At 40.8% G+C, this 23,531-nt stretch overlaps 1 protein-coding gene across 4 annotated transcripts in view; it reads left to right on the top strand.

Moving 5' to 3' along the window:
- The window catches only part of DENND1A (DENN domain containing 1A), a 476,944-nt gene that overhangs the window by 257,830 nt on the left and 195,583 nt on the right, over positions 1–23,531 (top strand). For all 4 annotated transcript variants that reach the window (XM_072960109.1, XM_072960107.1, XM_072960108.1 and 1 more), the window contains exon 10: positions 8,098–8,198. In XM_072960109.1, the coding sequence (XP_072816210.1) occupies positions 8,098–8,198 (101 nt within the window). The remainder of the gene's footprint in view (positions 1–8,097; positions 8,199–23,531) is intronic.

Below are 23,531 nucleotides of genomic sequence, written 5' to 3'. Positions count from 1 at the left end.
GGTTGGTACACACCTTATGAAAATTCACACCTTTTTCTCTTCTATCTTGATAGCTGCATATTCTCCCAGCTAGATGATTCAGACAGCCCTGCCACTGCTGTCTTTTCCCAAGAAAAAGAAATGCAGGGATGAAAGAGAGAGCACAAGGCTTTAAGCCAGGATGATTTTGCTCAATTCTTACCTGTGTACTTAATCCCCCCTAACCATGTGACCTTAAGCAGCTTTCTTAATCTCTCTCTCTGACCTCTTCTGTAAAAATGGGATAGTATTAATACCCACCTCAGGGTTGTTGAAAGGATTCAGCGGTCATAGGTATAAAAGCGTAGAGCCCAGTGCTGTGTATATACTACTCATTTAGTAAGTGTTGACTCTGAATCTCACCTTTTTGGGGCAATAAACCCTGATTTGACTTTCAGAAGCAAAGAGGGCAATAGAGATCGTGGAAGAACTCTGAAGATTTAATTAGTACAACTGGTGATGGTGGATAGTGAATGAATCCAAGCAACAGAGAATAGTCATGGTAACTTGTAAGAGATTTTCCATATCCATCCACTTCTCACTAGGTATATAGTCATTGACTAAATTGTCCTTTCTTGTTCAAGTCTCCACAGTCATCACCATGCAGAGCTAGAGTGGCCTAAGGAAATGCTATGTTCACTTGGCCCAGCATCACCACTTGACCAGCCTCCTAGGGAGGAAGACTGACCTGTCTTCATCCATCCAGGCTCTGCTCTGGTGCCTCGCTCTCTGAAAGCAGGCCTGATTCTTGCCCCAGGCAGAATTAATGATTCCTTCTTTGTGTGCTAGCACACTTGAACCTCTATTATATTACCTCTTTCATAATACTTTTGTGTTGAAGTTGACTATTTGTATTTTGATCTTTTTCTCTCTATTTTAAATTGCTTGAGGGCATAGTGTGTACACATCGTGGATACTCAGCAGTTGTCAGATTAATATGGATCATAGCACAGAGGCAGTTTCCTATGAGCTAAGAACGTGGACTTTGGAGCGAGACTCCCTGGGTTTAAATCCTATCTCTGCCACTGCTGCGACGTTGTACAAGGTCCTTAACATCTAGAGACCTTCATTTCCTCATTTGTAAATGGAAACAATAGTGCTACTACCTTATAGGGCTGCTATGAAGATTAAATGAGTTAAATAGTATATGTAAAGCACCTAGAACAGTGCTGAGTAAGTGGTTCTCGTGGTGGCTGTGTTTATAGCTTCAATCTTTCTGAATTTCCTATCACTTTCTAAGGTTGGATTTATTTAACAAAGTAATTGTGCAGAGGAAAATTTTTTCCTCTGTGCCTCCAGATCTAGTAATTCCTACCACCTGAAAGTTTCTTAGTTTCTTTTTCACGTATGGATGCCTGACAGACAGGTACTTATGATTCTATGTTCAGTTAGGCTTTCTTTCTTTTAAAAAATGTGATTCTTTATTAAAGCAATATATAAATTAGCTAAACGTAAGTTATGATCTTAGAAATATTTTCGAAGAAATATAAATATCCACTTACACTCGACTTGAGGTGAAAAATGGCTTTCTTCTTAAGTGCCAGTTTGGATCCCTTGGCAATGGTGGCAAGTTCAGAGGGGTCTGTGGGCCATGTCCTGACTCCACGATCAGTTAGAATGTGTCATAGGCAGAGTGGATAAGTGGCTGTCCATGTATTTAAATGAATTATTATCAATTCCAGTGTAATTTTACCTTTTGCTTTTTCATCTTAAGAAAATTCTGTGGTTTCCTTACTCATGGTGCTACCGGCTCATCTGCCCTGTAGTTTACAATACCATAGTGTCTGTCTCTGCTTTAGTAACTAAAGCTTGTTTTTGGCAATTTTAGTTGCTCTGATGTTTTGAAGTGTCAGATTTTGACATGAAACTTGTTGCCCTGGTTAATAACTTACTCTGATTACTCTAGTTTGTAGGTAGTTTTTTAAAAAAAAAGGTGGGGGTGGCAGGGAGGATGGAAAGAGAAGTGATTGACTAGCAGGTCTGAGAAAGCTTCCTCTTGACTGGATGATCTTTCTCTTAGTGGAAGACACTCAGCTTGATTCCATGTTGCTGTGTTGGTTTTTAGGGTTTTTTTTTTTTTTCCTTCCCTTCCCCAGAGGATAATGGGGAAACAAGAGGTGTGATGAGTTCCACCCAAATGAAAGAGAAGCTGCTTGAAGAAAGACAGCCCTTCCCACCCCACAAAAAAATAAATAAATACAGAAACATGACATTTGGACTTCTGAGAAAAGCAGGGCATTCTTTGCTCTTTTCCATCTTCTTTCTACTCACATGTCTGGCATCTGTCTAGACTAGCTGAAGGTCTTTGATTTCTGAGGCTTTCTAAGTTCTCTTTCTGCTAAAGCATCTTTGATAGTTTCTTAAAAGAGCCAGCTCTTCCCCCACTAGCTATAGTAAACACAATTTGAACCATTTATAATTAAAAGTTTTTCTCATATGCTTTGAAGGGTCAAGTATATTAACTTTCAGAGTCCCTGAATGTTTTACTTAAAACTTTTTCCTGATCTTATAGTGGATTTCCTTTTGAGAATAAGCAAAAATCCAAACACTATTTGAATCATGGCACCATTTATTTCCTTATGACTACGAGGATGGTTTATAATTAAATAGAAGAATATCATTTTCAAATTGAGAAAGCAAACAACTTCTCTAAGACACACAAAATTTTCTGTAACTGTTCTACATAGGACTTTTCTTGGTTGAAATGGATAGATTTAAAAATGACTCTCTTTAAAGTTAGTAATCTGGTACTCTTTCTAATACTCTTTGCTCTGTCACTTTCCTGATGTTTGAGTTCAGAGGCAAAATCCAAATGCCTCTAACCCTGTGATGAAGCAGGTGTCAGTTTAATCTTTTAACATTCCAAGTTCTTGGATATAAAGAATGATTGTGACCATCTGATTCTTTTTCCTCTTTCAGCTTTTGGAACTTGGAATCTCAATACCTTGTAGGAATTTACAGCTTCTAGTTGTGATCTATTAAGCAATTGCAATTTGTTAAATGTCTGATAATCTTGTCTATCATTCCTCATGAGGTTAAGCTGGAGGCATTCTAACATTCCCCAAACATTTACTCAGCACCTGCTCTGTGTCAAGCATTGTAAGAGATAAGGAGAGGAATCAAAAGTGGTCTCTGTTCTTGATGAGCTCATATCTTTAGTCTCATGCCCCTAGTTTCCTAAGACCATCTACATCTACCTCTGAGATCTTCAGAGTGTCAGGGGCCAAGCATGGAGGAAGGCTGTACCTTCCACAGTCAGGTGATGGAGATGCAATGGCTGAAAGGTGGTGGTTCCTAGATAGCACATGAATTCCAGGTGGGCCTCTGTGACTGCAGAGATGAGAAAACAAGACTAGCACTGAGGCCTGTTGTGCTAGTGCATAGTCAGTGGAGCTGAGGAGGGTGAGCTGGGGAAGTAGAGGAACATTCTTCATGTCAAAGGATGGCAGTTCCTCTAGATCAAAGTTGTCAAAGTTGGAATGGGGCACAAAGATCATGTAGTCCAGCCTCTTGTTTTCCGTATTGAGTCCCAGGAGAGGAAGTGGCTTACTCAGATCAAAAAGGGATTTAGTGGAAACTCCATGCAGGTATGTGAAAGGGTACATGACAGGAAGCCAGATATTCAGATAGGTGTGCCAGAAGTGACCAACAATCATTACTTCTAGAATTTCTTATGGATTAAAGATACTACACCTTAGTTAAATGTAGCTCATCATCAGGAAATGATCAACTCTGTTTTTAAAAGGGTTCTTTTCTGTTAATTGATATTTTGCTTTAGATATTTGGTCATCTAACAGCAAGGCAAATGCCTTTCTATGTAATTTGGCCTTGCTGACAGGGACAGTATGTCACCTCGTTCAGAATCCTCAGCATAGTGTATGGACACAGGATAGGCACTCAAAACATTTTGCAGTTAATTTATGCATGTGGAGGTGGCCACTGTAGTCTGACAGACCTGGATATGAGGCCCAGTTCTGTCACTTACTAGCTGTGTGGCCTTGGGCAAGTTGTTTCACCTCTGAGACTGTTTCCTTATCCATGAAATGTCATGTTGAGTGTACACACACACACCCCCCTAACCTATAAAACAGTACTTTGCAAGGCCCTAAACCCCCAACATGATTCCCGGCACATATGCTGTTAAGATTCTTTTTGTTTGTTTTTTTTTAAAGGATCTCTTAACTTTTATTCCATGTTAAATTGCAGAGCTACTATTTGGAATCAAATGAATTGGAATCTAAGATTGTGACAATGTGGGCATTTCTCTAAGAAATCCCTCAAATTGTGGAAAAAAATGTGTCTGCGATTTTTCACACTCTACCGTTGATTGTTCTCCATTCATGTCCCTCCTCCACTGCCTCCTCCTTTCTCTCCCTTTGCCTCAAAGAAAACTGTGGAGCCATATAGAAAGCTCCAAAATCAGACTGACCTTGTGCACCTTTAATTGAGGACAGAATTTGCTGAAAGTGCGTCCAAAAACCCACCAGTGGTTTACTTTACAATTTGTGTCCTGGCTAGACTGACTGTTGGTTGTATAAATTGTCTAGTTTTGTCTGGAGTCTTAGACTATTCAGCTGCTTCAGGGCAAAATCTTTTGGGGTGTCATTAAGCAGGATTGATAATTGGCTTCTGATGAATATTCATTGTGACTAATGACTTTGGGCAAATTTTACACATACTATCTTTCTATTCTCCCACTGAGTGAGATTTTGATAGGATCATTTTCCTCAACTTGCACTTCAGTTAAATATTCACAATACCCCTTTGTTGACTACAATCCAAATTGTATACTTCCATTACTTTTAAATTTTGTATTCTGTAAGGAATGAGCAGCCTTTAGGACCCTAATTTTTTTTAATGGGATTGGTTTTAGAGGTTTTTTTAAAGTGGCTAATGATAATTTATGGGATGTAATATGTTATTCCTGATTAAGCATGTCATAACACTTGGTCTCCTTAACTGCTAGTGTTCCTAAGAAATGGTACACATAGTTTGTGCTATTTAGTATTTTGGAAAAAAGCCAAATAATTCCCTTTTTTGCTTGTTTGTTTTCTTAATCAAATGGGTAAATGCATTTTGCTCTATTGCAGAGATTTGGCCCTTAGAAAACCCTCAATGAAAATGATGATCAGAAATCTTAAAAGTTTTATTTCTATGAGGGATAAGTAATTTAAAACCTTGTCATTTAGCTTGGCAGGTTTTTTTGAGGCTAAGGAAACATGAAAAGAACGTTGTCTGAAGATAAGATCTCTGCCACTTGAAATAGGATTTTTGACTCAAACCAATTTAAGCTAAAAAGAGGCAAGTATTCAAGTTCTGTCTCAACCAGGAACATTTTACTGAATGAGTTTTTCAAAGAGAATCACCAGTGAATACATGTGATGATGATACTTCACATTTGTATGGCACCGTATAGATTTTAAAGTGCTTTTATTTATTTGGTATGTTGTAGAGTTACAGAGTAGGCATATTATTGAATGAATGGATGGATGAATCCATTGACTTGATTTTCTAAAAGTGGCATATTTATGTGTCTAAGCTTACTGTTATTGTTTTAGAATTTGGGTCATATACCCTACTCTGTGAGACTCATGAAAATGTTAGTCCAGTACTGTGAAAAGCCAAGCTACTATCTATCTTTATATTGTGGATATATTCTAAGTAAGAATTTTTTTTTATTCAAGAAACATTGCATTATCTAGCGCATATATATATAAAGACAGGGTCTTTCTGTACAGTGAGAGGACAAACATACAGTTATAGTCACATTAATAATGGGGTCACAAGCCCAGTGGAGCCATGCAGTTCTTTACAGAGGAAGGTAGTACTTGCACAGAGACTTGAGGGAGGAGGGGTTTACTAGGGGCACAGACCTGGGCCAGTGGGAATAAAGAAGGAAAGAAAAGGAGTATGTAACTACTTCTAAATCTGCAAATGATTTATTGCAAAGGAGAAGGTGGTAGAGACTGTGGCTGGAGATTCTGCTCTACAGGTAGACTGGGAGCTGGAGGAGACATGCCTGTACCAGATGTGCCCCCAAGCCCACTCCCAGTAGGACATTACATGACTGGACCTGCACTTTAGCAAGAGTACTTTGGCAGCTAGTTAAAGGATGGGAAGGAAGGGCTGGGGCCCAAGGCCAGTGAAACCCTCCAGCCTGACTTCAGGGTGGAGTTAGAGTAAAGTTGGTTCATTCTCCACTCACTCAACACCCCAGCAAAGATTTTTTATCTCTTCCAACTCCAAAGAGATTAGTCATGTGTAATATGACAGACAGCCTCCTTTCAATGGAAACCTACCGAAATAGGTTGAGAAAAGATGGGTTAAGCCTACAAGCCTTGACGGAGACACTGAGAACTGCTGTTGAAAGCTTGTTGGATGAGCTCCTGTTCCTGGCATGTACCTGATTTAAAGAACAGGGTCTAGAGGGAAAAGCAGGGGGAAAAAGTAGTGGCCCTGGATTTAATACAGAGCTCTCACAACTGTGAAACATCAGCAGAATATCCAATTTAAAGCTGTTCATGTTACACTAACCTCTGGGATTCTTTTAACTGGGCCTTGGCACGTCACTCTTTCGCCACGTAAATGTCCTTCTGTCAGCAAAGGCCAGTTAACAGCTTCCAAAAGAAGCAAAGTCCTCATGGGAATAGGCTTCCCAGAAACCAAAGAAACATTAAAGAAAAAAGGCAGAAAGAAACATGTGTTGTTGGCTTTTGTCACTTCATAGCCATATCTCCAAAGGTGTTGGGTTTTTTCCTTCTTTCACTATATTGAATTTTGTAGCAATTTTATTCTATTGTGTCTTTGTTTCCTAATTTTTTTGTTGTATCAAATACTGATTGTATGATGTGTCCAGCTCTTGAGAGAAAAAAAAAGAAATGTGAAATAGGGACAAGTCAAAAGAATAGGGAGAGGAAGGATTAGTCAGTAAACAGTGCTGGAGCAATTGATTAACTACGTGGAAAAAATAAATTCTCACCTCAGTCCTTAAGCCCAAATTAATTCCAGATGGATTAAAGAGTTAAATCCTGAGGGAAAATTTGGAGGACTTTCTTAGCATAAAAGCGATGGAAACCATCATGAAGGAAAACATTTGCCCATGCAATTATTTAAGCCTTCTCTTTACCCCAAAATTCAAAGAAAATTAAATAAGGATAAATTATTTTCAAAAACATCACAAAGGATTAGTATCCTTGGCATATCCAGTATTTGCTTGTAAATCAATTTAAAAACTACTCATTCTCATTAGAAGAAGTGGACTAAGAATATGAGCAGTCCGTTTACCTAAGAAATATCATTAAGAAACATGTAGTTAAGAAACATGTAACAAGATGTTTGGCCTCAGTCATGATCAGAGAAGTAAAAATAAAATGAAGATAGATACAGTCTTAAAGCTACTAACTTGGATTGTATTTCTTAGTGCTGGTGAGATACAGGGAAGCCAGCATTCCAGTACATGGCTGGGGAAGTGTAAAGAGCCTCAATCCTTCATCAGTTTATTATACTAATGTATTTAGTGTATTTAAATTATTGTACTTATTAAGTGCCTTAAAATATTTATAACCTTTGTCTTTAAATTCTACATCTAGGAACCATATATAAAAATTACTGACCTGATCTGTGTATATAACTTAATGATGGAAGAGTGATTAAATTCATTGAGTGGCTTTAAAAGATGTTTTCTAAGAATATTTTAAAATGTGGGAAAATGCCAGCAAATAATGTTAACCTAAAGGGCAAGTCTACACTGTATTTACAGTAATCCTGATTTTATTAGAAAAGTGCATATGTATGTAATACTGCAAAACGTTAAATTATTTTCAGATGGTGAAGACTTTTCTTTTATCCCTTTCTCCGTTTTCTAAATTTTCTCCTATCATTGTGTATTAACCTCATAATCATGAAAAAAATATATTTTTTGAAAAGCAAGCTCTTATTAGATTTGAATTAGGGTTATTGAGTTAACATAATTTTAAATAGGTTGATAAGTATATATTTAATTTTACGGCTGAACTCAAACGACAGTGTCCTCTCACTTTAATTGTTTAGCCCTGAAACTCTAACTTGCTTCTGTTGCAGTTGACTGCCTGTATCCACGGGTCCGCCGCAATGCTCTACCCCATGTTCTGGCAGCACGTGTACATCCCCGTCCTGCCTCCGCACCTGCTGGACTACTGCTGGTAAGGCCGCTGCTTACCCTGTCCTCTGCTTTTCCTTCTCCAGAAAATGACCAGACATGTTAAGTGTGTAACTTGTAATGCAGTTGGTGACTCTAAAAATACTGACTTCAAAGTGATCTGAATTTTAGACCTCCTGATTGCATGGCCTGTTTGTTTCCAGACAGTTTTTGTATATGTCATGGCATTCTTAAGAGTTCAAGTAGATAATGCTTTTCCTGTTCTTCAGTTTAGGAAAACCAAAGCACCAAGTAGTTGTGTGATTTTTCCCCCCTAAGACAGATTGGAAACTGGTGTCAAGAACAATTGAGATCCCCAGGGTCTTCAAGTTTCAGCCATGCCCTGGCACGTTCTGTAAGACTTGCTCTCAGCTGTGGTTTGGAAGCATAAGCCAAGCTTCAAAACCCTCTGAAGTCTTTTGATGGGAATTTCACTATTCAGTGAAATGTGTTTTGGTGGAAGGAGGGAGGGGAGAGAGGGAGAAGGAAGACAGGCTGGCTGACTGGCTTGATTTAGAGTCAGCTCACCACTTGGGCGATTCGCTTGGCTAAAAACTTTGTTTCCCCATCTGCAAAATAAAGTTTTGTTTTATACATAGTTATATAAAGGTGCAATGAAATAACATGAAAAGGCACCATGTTGACAGACTGGCTCACAGTAGGTACTCAGTAAATGTTTGTGCAGAAGCATCACCTTCTTATCTGTCTCCAATAGATTACCGGAAAAGACTTTGTAACTTATTTGGACCTGTTTTCCATATAAATAATTTCTTTCTCCAGTGTAACATGATTGAAGACATTATCTCCAGTCTGCAGAAATTGATAAGGGAGCGCTATACACATATAGGAAAAGGCTCTGCACTGCCTGCCAGAAATTGAGGGCTTCAGGAGAAAGGAGCCCATTTGAGGGGTCACAGCTCTGTTGCTTAGGAACAGATGATTCAGGACATTTGCCATTGGTTCAGAGTGACTGAGTCAAAATCAGTCATAATTTTTGCTGGACTCTCCAGCCCATTTTGCAGTCCTCTCAGTGGAAGGGTTCACCTAGGTAGCCCAGTTGTCCTGGGAATTTAAAGGTATTCCATAGTCCTCCTCATTTTGTGTGTTAGGCTCATCCTCATCCCAAGAAGCAATGGATTCAATAAAGATGTAGCTCAGAGCCATCAAGTCAAATTCGGGGGCCCTCTCTAGTGCATTGCACTAAGTGAATTGGCTCATTCCTCTCTTGAGTGCGTATCTTTCTTATCAAGGTAGGTCTTTATGTCCATGCCTTTCTCACATCTCTCACGAGATGGGGCAGTTTCTCTGCTTGGACTTCTTGTTTCATTTGAGCTTTTGAACCAACTATATTGGTTATTTCTGCTGTCACATAATCTCAAAGGGAAGGACCTCGCTATCCAGTCGTGTTTGTTGTTGTTTGAATGAAAGATTGGGGGGCGGGACCTAGGCAGACTGATGCTTAGAGAGGAAGAAAGGCAAGGAGAGTGAGGGGGGAAAGAAAGAACAAAGCATGCAGGGAAGGTGGAAGGGGAGACAGAAAGGAAAGGTAGGAGAGGGGCCATATGTCCCCTAAGACAGACTTACAGTGACACCCAGTCCCCTAGCACAGAGAACCTGCTGCCACACCTCCCTGGCCCTGACACACAGCACCCTCACAGGCACATAACTCCCCAACCCCAGACACATGGCCTCATACTCACACACACAGACACAGGTCCCTTCCCCACAGACGTGTGCACCAGGGTCCCCCACACAGAGAGAGGCACACCCCCCTACATACCTCACCCCAGACATGTGCTCTACAGGGAAACCTTAGAGTTCTCCCTGCAAGAGGCTCACCTGTGTGTCTTGATGCTGTGCTTCAAGTAGGAACCCCTGGGGCTTCTGTGTACAGAGATTGGTGGCACTGAGAGAGTCTTTATATTCCTTCTGCCTCCCAAATAGTACAGCTTTAACTTTCCATTATTTGTAGAGTTTTGGTTGCTAACTTGTTGGCTAGTTTAAAATCAGCAGCTTAAAGTCCCAGAACTATGGAGAAGAAACTGCTCTGTCAGTAACGTCAGCGATAACAATAGTTGCCAGTTGTTGAATATCTCCTGTGCCTCCGGTCACTGGACCATCTCCTTACGTCTGTGATCTTGTTTAATTCTTCCAGCAACCCTGAAGGCAGGCATTATTAGCTTCATTTCACAATCAGTAAATAAGGCCCCAAGAGGTTTAGTAACTTGCCCTAATATAGATATTATATCCTGTATAATTCCATTTTTATAAAAAGAAACAGAAAGTTTGTCTATATATAACCCAAAAATTAGATACACACACATATACATGCAGAGGGGCAGAAATCTAGAAGGAAATACACCAGAATATTAACAGTGATTTCTGAGGGGGAGGAGGGAGAGGAATTATGCACGCTTTTTGTTTTATTTTCCACATTTTCAAGTATATCTACAATGAAAACGTATAGTTTTTATAATTGAAACATTTTATTTTAAGAAAATCAGTGTTTACTCTGGCCGGTTGTTCTTTCCAGCTATCATCTCAGGTCCTAGGCCTCCTTTCTTGTTTGCTTAGAGGATGTATTAGCTGTTTCACTCTTTCCCATGGAAGCTGACCCAAGAGCCTCTTTTCAGCTTCCTCTCAAACTCTAGCCCTCTCCAGAACTGCCACCAGCCTGACCCAGAGCGATGATGCTGGCAGCTCAAACTAAGAAGGGAAGACTTGGTAAGGAAGGCTGCTGAGCCCTTGTCACCCCAAACCTGCACTCCAAAAACGCAGAGTTAAGACTTGTAATGTTGGGAGCCTGAGTGGGCTTTGTGACTAGGCTCCATATTGGAAGTTTCTGTTTGTGTGATAGCAGTTTCTCTCCTGGTCTCTTGTTTTCATGAAAGAACTTTTTGACACTTGACCAAAGGATGATTACAGGCCTGTGGGGATTGTTATCTGTTTATTTACTGCAAGACGTAGGAATGATGAAATGAAAGACCCCAAAAGAAAAAACAGATCCTCTGTTCAAGGCTTGATTTGATCACCTCCAGCCTGCTACCACTGCTTTGGTCAGAAACTACAAATGTCATGAAATTTGAGTCAATGCTAATAACTTTATTCTTTTGTGCTTGGCGACTTTCACCACCATTGAGTTTAATCCTTGGTGGTAAGAGCCAGCAGGGATAACTAGCATTTTAAGTAGAGTGCTAGGAGCCTGAAACATGTAAATTTGAAGGAGGTTTGTTCCTCTGCAGATGATTTAAATGTTAAGTACGTCCCCATGCAGGGGATACACGAAATGGAATCTGAAAACTATTATCTCCTGTAGAAATGAACTCTCATTTTACTCACTGCACAGGAAGGGCAGATTCTAGTCATTTTCACTGCCAGCAGGTGCCCTTTCTATGCATAATAGACTTCGCAAGTGTAATTAACACATGAGGACCACTGCTGCCAGTTTTTCTTCAGGTACATGCTGCTAGGAGTTTTCAGGACAACAGTATAGGCTGTAAGAGCTTTTTACATTGCACTTGAAGATGAGGTGTTCATTGACTTCCGGACAAAGACATGCTAAATGGGGCTGAGCCTAGACCCTGCTGTGGGTATCATAGGTCATGGTCCTTGGGCCTAGAGATCCCAAGAGCTGTAATGCAGCCTTTGGGAGAACAGAAGCCAGTGTAGCAAAGCTCTGGGATGCAGTGAATAAATGGAAAGTATGATGCTGAAAACCCTGCAATTATGTGGAAGACTAATTGCACATTCACGAATACAACAACCAATTATCTGAGTTAACTTTAATTAGAGCTATAATCACAGATTTTAATTATCTGAATAAATCTATTTAATACAAATAATCTGCCCTAAATATTTCCCAAATTAATTTTTTCATGTCCCTTCCCATTTTTGGAAGGGGTGGTATCTGGGCTTTGGATTCAGACAGACCCAAGTTCAAATCTGTTTTATCTCTTCTTAGCTTATTAAATCTGTTTTATCTCTCTGATCTGCCATTTCTTTTTCTGTAAAATGGGTTTAATTTACCTACTTTGAAGAATGGCTTTTAGGAATTAGAGATACTGGTCATCAAATGGCAAACAGGACCATTTAGTAAATGGTGGTTGCTCTTAAAAATGGTTATTGTAAACATGGTACATGGATTTTGGTTTCCAGAACGTTTAACTCACATCAAACATTCTTGCTTCTGCTGCCGTGTGAGCTCAGGGAAAAACTTTATAATTCATTTTCTCTTTTTACCCATCAGATTGTTTTTATTTTGATTTTTTTTTTATTTAACTTGGGTTATTGTATGGTTGTTTTCATTTGCAGCTGTGGCATAAGAATGAAAAGAAAAGAAACAAAAGCAGATGGCAGAGAAAACGAAAGGAGTAAGACATTTCCAGCCCTTATGAATATTTAAAAACATGTGCTGCTGGTTCCTTTCTACTTTAGATCTGTGCCATTCTCTTGACTTTGAAAGTGAAAATGAGAACGTTCCCTACCTTAGCTGATGGCAGTCCTGACCTTGGCCAGTGTTGGAAGGGCCTTCCCATTCTGGGACAAAAGAATTAACTTGCTAATGAAATCAGCATCCCTTTCATAATAATAATCACCATTGATAGAGTACAGTGTGTGTGTCAAGCTCTTTGCACACATTATTGCCAATCTTTAAAATCAAGCTGTAAGGTAAATATTAGCTGCATTGTATAGGTTAGGAAATTGAAGCTCAGAGGGATTTGGTGACTTACCTACGACGAAACGACCAAGAAATGGTAGAGTCTGCACTTGAAATCCAAGGCCGTCTCATAGTAAAGCTTTCCTTATTAATATCCTTCAAGGTATTAGGGAATAAGTGGTACCTATCACCAAGATTTTATGAAAAAAATTCTTCTCTTAGGCTTTTTGATGACTTGCTAATAATTGTAAACTTCTGTTGTCATTCATTATTATTCATTCATTCAACAAATATTTATAGAGCACTGACTATGTACCAAGCAGTGTGCTAATTAAATGTTGCTAATAAAATGTCCCAGTAGAAGCCATATGGTATTTCCCATGTAAATTTCCTCCTTCTCCCTTACTCCTTCAGAAGTAGTCCTAAAGAGGGACCACAAACCAGTTCCCAAATTGAATTGTATATTTGGGTTATTCCGGACACTTGTTAACATATTTCCAAATATGTGATTAAATATTTCCAGAACAGATGAGGACAAGTTCATATTTTCCTCCAAAGGGCAGTGAGACCAAGAGCCAACTTAGGAGGTAACTCCTGATGTTCTCCGAGGGCATGGCTGAACTGAAAAGTTAAATCAGATGTGTACAGTTAAGGTTTGGATTTTGTATCTGACTTTGTAAAATATATCATATTTCCTGACACTTCTAGGTGCCTCTGGAAGCCACTTTTCCACTCAGAGTGGGCATGCTCAGGTTCTCTGTGAGACATACTGGTTCTAGGCTCTTTATCTGTGCGGCAAGTGGGGTTCTGAATCAACCCCCACATGCTGTATCATGTATTCCGTCTAGAATTTTTAGCAAACAGTCTTAATATGCTTTTTCACAGGGTGCATAGTCCATGTGGGTGATGGGGAGTCAGTCTGGACACAGCTATGAAGTGACATCTGGATGATCAGAGCTGGGTCCATTCTAATCCTTGTCTTCATAATGCCATAAAACTTTGCATGAGAAATAAATTGATGCTAAAATAAGTGGGATTGTTGATATTCTTTGTGGCAGTGACAGAAAGCAACAAAGTGTGGTGTAGTGGAAACAGAAAAACTTGGCTTTGGTTCTGGCATTCATTGGTTTTAAGGTCACTGAACACCTCTGAGCCTATCTTCTCTTCTGTTGAATGTGAATAGTAATTACTACTGATAAAAAGCAGGTGTTCCATAAATAGTAGGTACTGTTTTTGTTAATATGACTATATACATGTATTTATAGTCAATCTATATTAATGTGTGTATATGTACATACATAAGTAACTGAACAATCCAGTTCAAGTTTACAATACCCAGGTGGGATGAAACTGGATTAGGTAACGAGGTGTGACTAAAATCCTCATATATATATGTATCCAACTCTGGGTTGTGCAGGTTTTGTTCAAGATTGAATTCTAACACGTAAGCAAAAGCTGTGTGTCGTTTCCATTTTGCAGCAAGTATTTGTGAGTGCCTGTGTCCCTGGTATTGGGCATAGGAAGGTAGGAGCTATGGATGGTTCTGGTCTGAGAAACTGCTAACAGTTCTACTACTAAAAGAACTCAGGTGTCCAGGCAAGAATTAGGAGGGTTTTTTTTTGTTTTTGTTTTTGTTTTTGTTTTTGTTTTTGTTTTAAGCTAAGAAGTATCAAAGGACCATGACAGGTCCACTGCGGCAGGAACTCACCTGGAAAGGTAGGAGAGGATTAGGTCCAGGATTTCAGTTTCAGACAAAAGAAGGGAAATTGGATCTGTGCTAGGCCTGATGATTAGAAGGTGCACAATGTGTATTGATTGAACAAAGTGAAATTATAGATTTCCTGGGTAAATCCCTTAGTAAGATTTGGCTGAACTTGAGGTTTGAATAGAGAGGCAGACTAGTAGAAAAGAATTCAGGCTTAGAAGTCAAAGCTCTGGGTCCAAGTCCAGGCTCTTGTCCTGCTGAATATGTCTTTGGGTGAGTCACATAGCCTCTCCAACCCTCGTTCCTCATCCACAAGATATAGCCAAAAATACTGTTCTCCATAAAGAGCTGGGCATCAAGGAAGCTCCTAGAAAGAAGCTGGTAGGTGGTGACAGTCACTGAGCCCTATGCTGAAGCACACCTGCATTTCCTTCAGCAGCACCAGAAACTGAAATACCAAGTGCCTTTGGAAGAAGCTTTGGACAATTTCTGAGTCCACTGTCTTTTTGGTAGAAAAATGAGAGAAGAGATGGCTCTTGGCACTATCTATGCTGTAGACTCTGTAGGAATCTCTATCTGTATTATAGGTTCTGTAGTAAAAATGGCTTTTCAAGTTCTCCATTTAATTTTTGAAAATTGAAATGTAATTTATATACCATAAAATTCACCCTTTTAAAAGTATATGATTCATTGATTTTTAGTATATTCACAAGGTTGTGCAGCCATCACCACTGTCTAATTCCAGATCTGTTCGATTTTTAATACATCCTTTATTCTGTTAGTAAGGTCATTCATCCTTATTATTAAAGAAAAACAATATTTTTTAACCTTTCAAAAGTATATATAGCAAATAGCGAATGTTCTACAAGAGTGGTCTACAGAGAGGGCTGGCGTCAGACCCTTAACCTGGCCCCTCCAAGGTGCCCCTGATGGCACAGATGCTAGGAGTGCAGCGTGTGACAGCTCTCACCCAGCCTCAGCATTGACATTCCCGGGAGGGTGCTGAGATGTACAGGGTCAGAGAAGACGAAGTGTCCCTTTACCATGGGAAGGACCCTTTTGCAGAAGGGGGTAGTGATTGCTGTCTCTCCCACTCACCCACTGGGGAGTCTCCTAACTGTAGGCCATCACCTCGTGGTCCTCCATCTTCTCTGCTGCTGCATCTAAACCCGAGTGTCTGGACCTCCCTGCCATTCAGTCCCATCTTCCCAGCACCTGCCCTGCTGCTTGATGTGGTAAGGGGCAACAGCCTGCTCCCTTGCCCCAATTTCTCAGTGGCCTCCATGGGACATAGCTAGCTCTGACCTGAGCTTATATGGCCAAGCCTTGGCCTGGTTTTCTGTTTCTTGTGACACATCTTATATGTAATCCCTCACTCCTCCCTGGTCTGGAGCCTGTCTTGACTCCAACATTTAGAAAACTCTAGAACTTCTAAGGCATAGTGTAGTCTCCACAGTAAAAACATTCAGCATATGTTCCTGGGCATCAATAGAGTAGGAGCCACAGACCATATAGTGTTATCGTCACCGAAGCTTCAGCTGTGGAGGAAGTTACCTCATGGCAGGAATTTGGGGATACGTGTCCCTGCCTCTCTCACAAGGAGAATACATGAAGCACGGGGGCAGTGCTAAGCTCAGAGTCATCTCTCAACAAATGTGGGTTTGTGTTCCCTGTAAATATTTGGAAGACTAAGAGGCTAGGCTAGGAAGGTAGTTGGACACTATGCATCTTGACATGTGTCTTATCTTAGTCCTGGATAAACAAAAAGATTTTTTTTTTTGCCTCTCATTACCACTTGCATTTTCAACTTTTACACTCTTTTGGGGGGGTGACTTTATCTTGGTTTATTTATCCATAAATATCTTTCTCTTTTTCTCTTCTCATTTCTTCTGTACCTCATTCTTTCCTGCATTTCTACAAGGGTCTCATGGGCTGCTGGTGGCTCAAACCTGAGACTTCCTTCTGTAGCCTGGGTCTGACTGCTGCGGTTCTCATTGAACTCTCTGGGGCAGTAGAGACCCCCGTCTCCTGACCTTTCCTCTGTGATTAACTTCTCCTGCAGCAGTGGTCTTAGCCATGGAGCCCTTCCTGATGTTTTCCAAGTCTGTCTCCTTCTGGTGGTCTGAGGAGGCACAAACGGGCGGACTACTCCAGGCTTTGATGTTGACCTTTCTGGGTTTTCGTCCAGGCATTATCTTTGTAACTCCTGTGTTTGTTTTGGTTGGGTTCAGGGGCTTGGAGCTCTAGAGGGCATTTTTCCCAGCCCCCAGGGTTACCCTAGAAAGCCGCAGGGACACACTTGGGAGGGCATTGTCTTGCCTCTCCCTGCTTCACCATCAGCTCAGATATACACATGTCTTGCATTAGCAGATCGTCTCCAGTGGCCAAGACCACGAGCCCGGCTGCTCCACTATTGTGAGCTCTGTGTTCTGACTGCTGAAACTGCAGATGGAAACGTTGCTGTCTCTGCCGCCTCTCTTAGTCTAGAATTGCTCCTGTCCTCGCACGGACCCTCATCCTCTGCTATTGCTCATAAATCAGGGAGGGCCTGTTGGAAACCAGGCAAGAAGTTAAATACCTTTTCCCCTAAGAAAACCTTGATTAACTCATGACATTCGCACCCCTTCTGCTTTTCAAGCCATATTTTCTGCCTCTCACCAGCTGTGACCTTTGTCGAGTCACTTAACCTCTTGGAGCCGTAGGTTCCACTGTGAATTATGGAGATCGACCTTTCAAGATTGCTGCCAGGATGCGGTGAGGTCATCTTACGTCCGCCCCATGGCTCCCTGTACGTGTCCTCACAGCACTTACACACATACAGTGATACGCTTGTTTACCGTCTGCTACGAACTGTAGGCTCCAAATAGGCAGGGATCAGAACTGGTTTTTCTCTCCTCCGTCCCCAGCCCAACGTAGTGCCTGACACACAGTAATGTTTGCTGACTGACTGACCAGCATATGGGAAACTTTGAGCACATAATAAGTGCACCAGACGATGTTAGCCTTCTCTCTTTCCCTTCCCTGGTTGTCTTTTTAAAATTCAAACTTCTGAGTTATTTTTCTCTATGGACACGATGAATCATGTAACAATCCTGTGTCCCTCTTTGAGTTGGCATTCAGAGCATTCAGAGCCAAATGTGTGGCCATCCCAGCAAAACCTCAGCACGTAGTTGAAGTACTGACCTCACCTTGGCTTGGTTTCTATCCTTTGCCCCTATTTTCCCCCCTGCTTTTGTTGCTGTATTGAACATATTCCTATAAACTGCCTTAAATTCTATTAAGAACAAGAAAGGATAGCTATTCATTTAAGCTAGTTAGGCAAATGTAGTTTTATTTTGGCTACGAAGTGTCCACTTGCTATTTTATTTTTCAGCTATAATTATCAAATAACCATTTTTTTCTTAAGTGTAACATAGTGGTTAAGAGAAGTGAATATAAAGCAAGAGTAGTATGAGTCTTTGAAGTAGAAGGATTTGGGCTGGAGTCACTGTTAACTGTGACCATGGGCAAGTTTCCAAGAATCCCTTTTTTAATCTATAAAAAGAGACGGTATAAATTGGATTATTGGAGGATTAAATGAGATAAGGTAACCAGAGCCTCTCGCACAGCCCTTGGCATCTGGTGAGCGCTCAGCACAAGCAGCTCCGCTTCTTTATTCCTCTGGCTCTGCTGACAGCTCCACCCTAGACTCTGGGGAGTAGGGAACAGAGTTCTGTTCTCCAGTGACTGACAGCCTAGAACAACCATATGAATTAGCACATGCTGTATGCCAAATGGGCAACCGAGACCAAAGCCTCCAAATGGGGAGGTGTTCGCCTCCACTGGGGTGATCTAGAAGTGGGGCTTGCCGGGCGGCAGCAGCAGGAGGACTCGAAGGAGGAGGGACTGATGCCCACAGGGACACGTGTGACTCAGCTCAGAGGCCAGTCTGGGTCCCTGTGGTGAGGGGGCTAGGCAGGGTCTCGGGCTGAATGTGGAGGGGCTTGGGACTTGGCACAGCTGCTGGCGGGCCCTCAGGGAACAGGCTAGAGAAGACCCGTGAACCTCCTTCCACTTTTCTACCACAAGCTCGGCAAATGCCGGGCTCCTGGGAAACAGAGTCGCTTTATCTCAGACTGGGGTCTAGTCTCAGTTCTGCCCTTTACTAGCTGTATGACCTCAGTGAGTTTAGCTTCCCAGCCTTTGTGCCTTCATCTGTAGAATGCTTGGTAATAATAGTACCCACGTACTGTTGTCCTGAGGAGCCAATGAGATAATGCCTAGTGTGGCTGTGGCACTGTACACTGTCACGTGTTTGCCCTTCTTGGCTCCCTGTGCAACCCTGGCCATGATATTAGCCTGCAGCCCATCTATCTGGTCACTCTCAGTAAAACAAAAACTAGGAAGGTTTGTGTTCTCCAACGGGATGTGTTGTGTGGTCTTTTTTCGTGTCCTTTCTCCCAGTCTTTTGTCCTTTAACTCTCAAACACCAGGCCTCGTTATTTCAGAGCAGAATTTTAAACTGTAAGACAAACTGTATTTACACTTTTGCTTCTCTTCAAACAAAAGAAAGAAAGAAAAGCTCAAATGAATAAGACCTCTTTCAAAGTTTTCCTTTCCTTTAAAAACAATGAACTGAGGCAAGCTTTATGGGATCCCCTTTGTGGATCAGGTAGTTGGCTGAGAAGGTGGAGTGCCTCTGAGAGGGGAGCTGGGGGCTGTGATGTGTAAATTGCTTACTGTGCATTTATATGGGGAAGGAAAAGAGTGGACCTTCCAACCCCCTGGGCAGTTCTAAGCTGTTTCCTTACTGAGGTCAAAGGGGTGGTGCTCACCTGGGGGTGGGGGCCTCCTACCTCTCTCCATACCTCCCCGCCCTTCCCCTCTCTTCCCTCTTTGTCTTGGGAAGCTGCATTCTGTGTATTTGAGCAGCCGGTGTTCTTTTATTTCACCTGACTCTTCCAATTAGTAGTCACTCACCTCAGGGGAACATAATTAAGAGGGCTCTAGTTATCTGGGGGAAAAGAATTAACAAATTGAGAAAGTACAGTAATAATGAATGGGGACTCTAGGACCATTAATAAGTCTGCAGTCTCCATAGTCATGCCTGTTCATTGCTGGGAACGAGCTCTTGCTGTAGGACTTAGCTGTTAGAGAAGTGCTCTGCTTCGCAGGCCTGAAGGTGATGAGAAGATTGAGTGAATAGCCCCCTTGGTTTACCAGCTCTCCTTCCCTTTTGGCTTAAGTACTGTGCTATGGGACAGCTTGGGCTTTCAGACTAGCAGCCCTGACTGCTTCACTATTTACTAGCCCTGTGACCTTGGTCAAGTTACTTTCTGAGCTTGTTTCCCAGTTCAAACATGAGGATAGTAGCAATACCTTGCAGAGTTCCCTTGAGAATTATGTATAAGTAATGCATGAAAGCACTGAGTTATGGTAGGTAGCTCAGTTGATACTAGTTCCTTTTCCTCTTTAGAGGATTCTAAGTAAACATACCTTTCAGGTGAAGGTCATTATATTGTCACTGCCTTGACACCAGCAGTAGAACCCCTTTCCTTTGCAAGGGAGATGGAAGAAAGAATAGCTTTTACTCTTCTAGGACATAACTGATGAAATCAGATAGTTCCCAGAAAGCAAAGGCCTGAGGCAGACAGGCCCTATTCCACTACTCAGAGATGTACAGTGGCATCCCACAGTCACTGTCAGCCATAGGGCAGCTGTGACACAGTTGTCACGGCCCGCCTATGCATGAACTTGGTTGTAGCTGTTAATATTATCACCACTTTAATTTAATTATGTGCATTGTTGGTTCTGCACATGTTGTGTCTAATTGCCATTTAAAATGTCTTCCAAATCGCAGTCAGATTCAGCATTGAAATGTAAAGTCAGAGTGGATGCTGAAAGGCACCAGAGCAGAGAAGCATGGTGTTCATTTGCTATTGGAGAAACAGATAATTACACTGATGTTTTCTTGATAAAAAATAAATAAGTTCTCTCTGGGATGTAATAAAGGAAGATAGCATCTGGATGAAGTTTTATGTTTTGATATTGAGATGTCCTTGGAAAAACATGGACATTGATGACTCTGATTCAGAAAATGATTCAGATAAGTCAGACTCTGAATGTGAAGGTTATTTTAGGGCTAGCTTAACCAGTTTTTGTTTGTTTGTTTGTTTGTTTTTTGGTTTTTTGGCTGTACTTTCATTTTAATGTATGCCCAAGAGTGATGAGTGGTTTTTAAAATTTGTCATTCTGTGGGGTAAAGAAGTAATGAATCATAGTTTACTTGATGGTTTTTGCATTTTTGTTGGTACATAAAATCAAGTTTAAAGGTTGCCCTCCAAAGAAAGTGATAAACAGCCCTAATGAAGTCAGTAAGTAGAAGAGTGACAAGAGAGTGTGCTTGGAGTCAGACCCATGTGCAGACCTGTTGCATGTCAAGTACCTCACGCTCATCACGGAGTCTCGATTGTCCTCCCCAGCACTTGGCCAGGTAACTTTCAGAACCAGGACAGGAACAAGAAACCATTCTTTGGGCACTAAGAGAATGGGCCCAGTGGTACCTGCCATGCCAGGACTGTGAAGAGAACCCATTTGGACAGGATAATTTGCTGAGCCTACCAGGCACTGCTCCTGTGCTGGGCACTTCATGGGTTTTCTCAAATCCTTGCAACAATCCTGAAAGATTTCCACTGGGGCAGCTACTACCCTTTTAAAAGACACTTTGCCAAAGTATAACAAAAAATTTAAAAAACAGTCCTGCCTCTTGACTTGGTAACTCCATGTTTGGGAATTCATGCACCTGAAGTTGTTCATTTTCCTTATGATGTTACTTAGAGTGAAAAATTGGAAATGACTTAATGTCTAACTCTAGAAATAGGGTCCAGTAAATTATGGGATATCCATACTTGGTAGAATATTACACAGACTTAAAATAATCATAAAAATTATAGTATAATTGGGAAATGTTAATGTAGCCAATGAGAAAACAATAAAACATATGCACTCGATAATTTCAAAGATATTTTTAAATGTTTGTTGATGTAAGCCAGTACCAGATGAGAATAATGCAAAAATAAAAGTAGTTGTTGTAATAAGATGACATGATCATGGGTGTTTCCCCCCCGCCCAAATTTCTGTTTACAACAAAAGCTAAACAGAAGAGATTTCCAAAGAAAATGAGTCAGTAGCTGCAGTAACTATTGAGGTATGTTTAAAAAAATTGTTTTCAGAACGCAGGTAAAATTACCTAGTTATATATTTGCTACAGTAAGATGTTAAGGAGACTCTGGGTTTCTTTTTTTCCCCGCTTCCTCTCCCCACTTGAAATTTGTAATCAGTATGTTTACAGAGCAAAAATGCCACAGATTCAGGGAAGTATTTGAGGCTTTGTAAGCAAATGATGACAATGTAGAAGGTATTTGTCCAAATTTGCTTTCATACAAAACATGGAACTGCTGTGATTTCAGAATAAATGTGTTTTATGTATTTTCTAAATACAGAGCTGTTGCAGCCCTAAGTTGGCTAAGAACTCCATTTCTATGATAGGCCATAATTACCCTTTGGAAAATTATTGGGCTTAAAAAAAAATTGCCTAATAGTACCTGAAGAGTGAGTCTCACTTTGTCCTTTCCTACATCTACCGTCACTTCTAAGACTCCTTTTTCCTCTCTTTCATTGATTTTTATTGCAGGACAAAAGAGCATGGCATTAAAACCTACATATTTAAAACTCTAGAAAATGAATTTTTTTTTTCAGATAAGAGCCTGTAGTTAAATTATAGAGGCTTTTGCTATAGGTATTTCTACCTTCTTCTCACAATTGTTTGAATGTCTTTTTTTCTATACATTAATTCATTAGTTGGAATTTCAGTTCTGAAATTATAATTAAAACTCAGGGTCATTTGTCACTTGCATGACAGTGCTGGTAGGGACTGGGAAATTTTGGAAGATTTGGTTAGGTATTACAGATTTGAGTTTTCCTCCCATCTATGTGTTTGGCGGTGCTTCTGGACACATTAATAAGTGGCCATTTTTCTGGAATTCTGCTCTCTTCCTGCTTCCTTTCATTACATTAGGCAAGGTTCCACTAGATGAGACATTTGCAGTCTTAAGACTTCCTGCCAGGGTTCAGACTTTGTATTTTTGACATTGAAGCTGTCGTGTTCCTGTAGCTACTTAATTAGAAACACATTCATTTCAGTGTACACTAGAAAAAGCTTGGACAGCAGAGCCAGGCACACTGGGAAGTTTGAGCATTTGTGTCGCTGGCAGCTAAACTAATGGTTTACAGTTTAAGGAGAAAAAATATCGTAGGGCATTTCCTTGCCCCTAGAAGCGAGGAGAAGCTGAATGTGCACAGCAATACCATTTTTAAAAAAGGGGAGGAGAAGAGGAAGAAGAAGAAAGAAAAGACAACTCCACTTTCACTGCAGTTGTGTGCCTAATTCTTTCTTTGGCTATTATCAAATACAAAAGTCTTCTGGAAGAATAGTTCCCAAACAGTGCTGCTAATATTCAAGTCTGTTTTACAGGCTCCCAAGATATATTACTGCTGAGATCTGTAGGAAGGGGAACATTTTATATTCTGGGGAAGGATTTTTGCTTGAAGAATTTTATTTGTTGAATGGTAATGAGGGAATTGTGCTCTTTCTTATTTTTAAATGTTTGAGCAATTTTAAAATGCACATCTGATGTTTAAAAAGCCTTCGTCGCCTATCCGTTGCTTTCAGGATAAAGCCTAGTCTCCTTAGTATTCAGTGGGTAGCAAAACCTCTCCTTTCTTATCTCTTACCACTCCTCGTTTCCCTATCCTGTCCCCAAGAAAGCCACCCTTGTAGGTCCACTTCCATGCCACCAGCTGCTCTAGAGGAAAGGTGACCACACCTCGGTCTGAGCCAGGTATCTTTCCTCTAGGCTCATAACTTACCCTTTGCACTTTTCACAGGGTATGTCCCGTGCTGGAGAGACACATGGGAAAGTTGTCAGTCTCTCCCT

Source organism: Vicugna pacos, chromosome 4 (genome assembly GCF_048564905.1).
Source record: "Vicugna pacos chromosome 4, VicPac4, whole genome shotgun sequence".
In the NCBI taxonomy this organism is placed as follows: domain Eukaryota; kingdom Metazoa; phylum Chordata; class Mammalia; order Artiodactyla; family Camelidae; genus Vicugna; species Vicugna pacos.
This window is presented reverse-complemented; position numbering and strand designations above follow the sequence as displayed.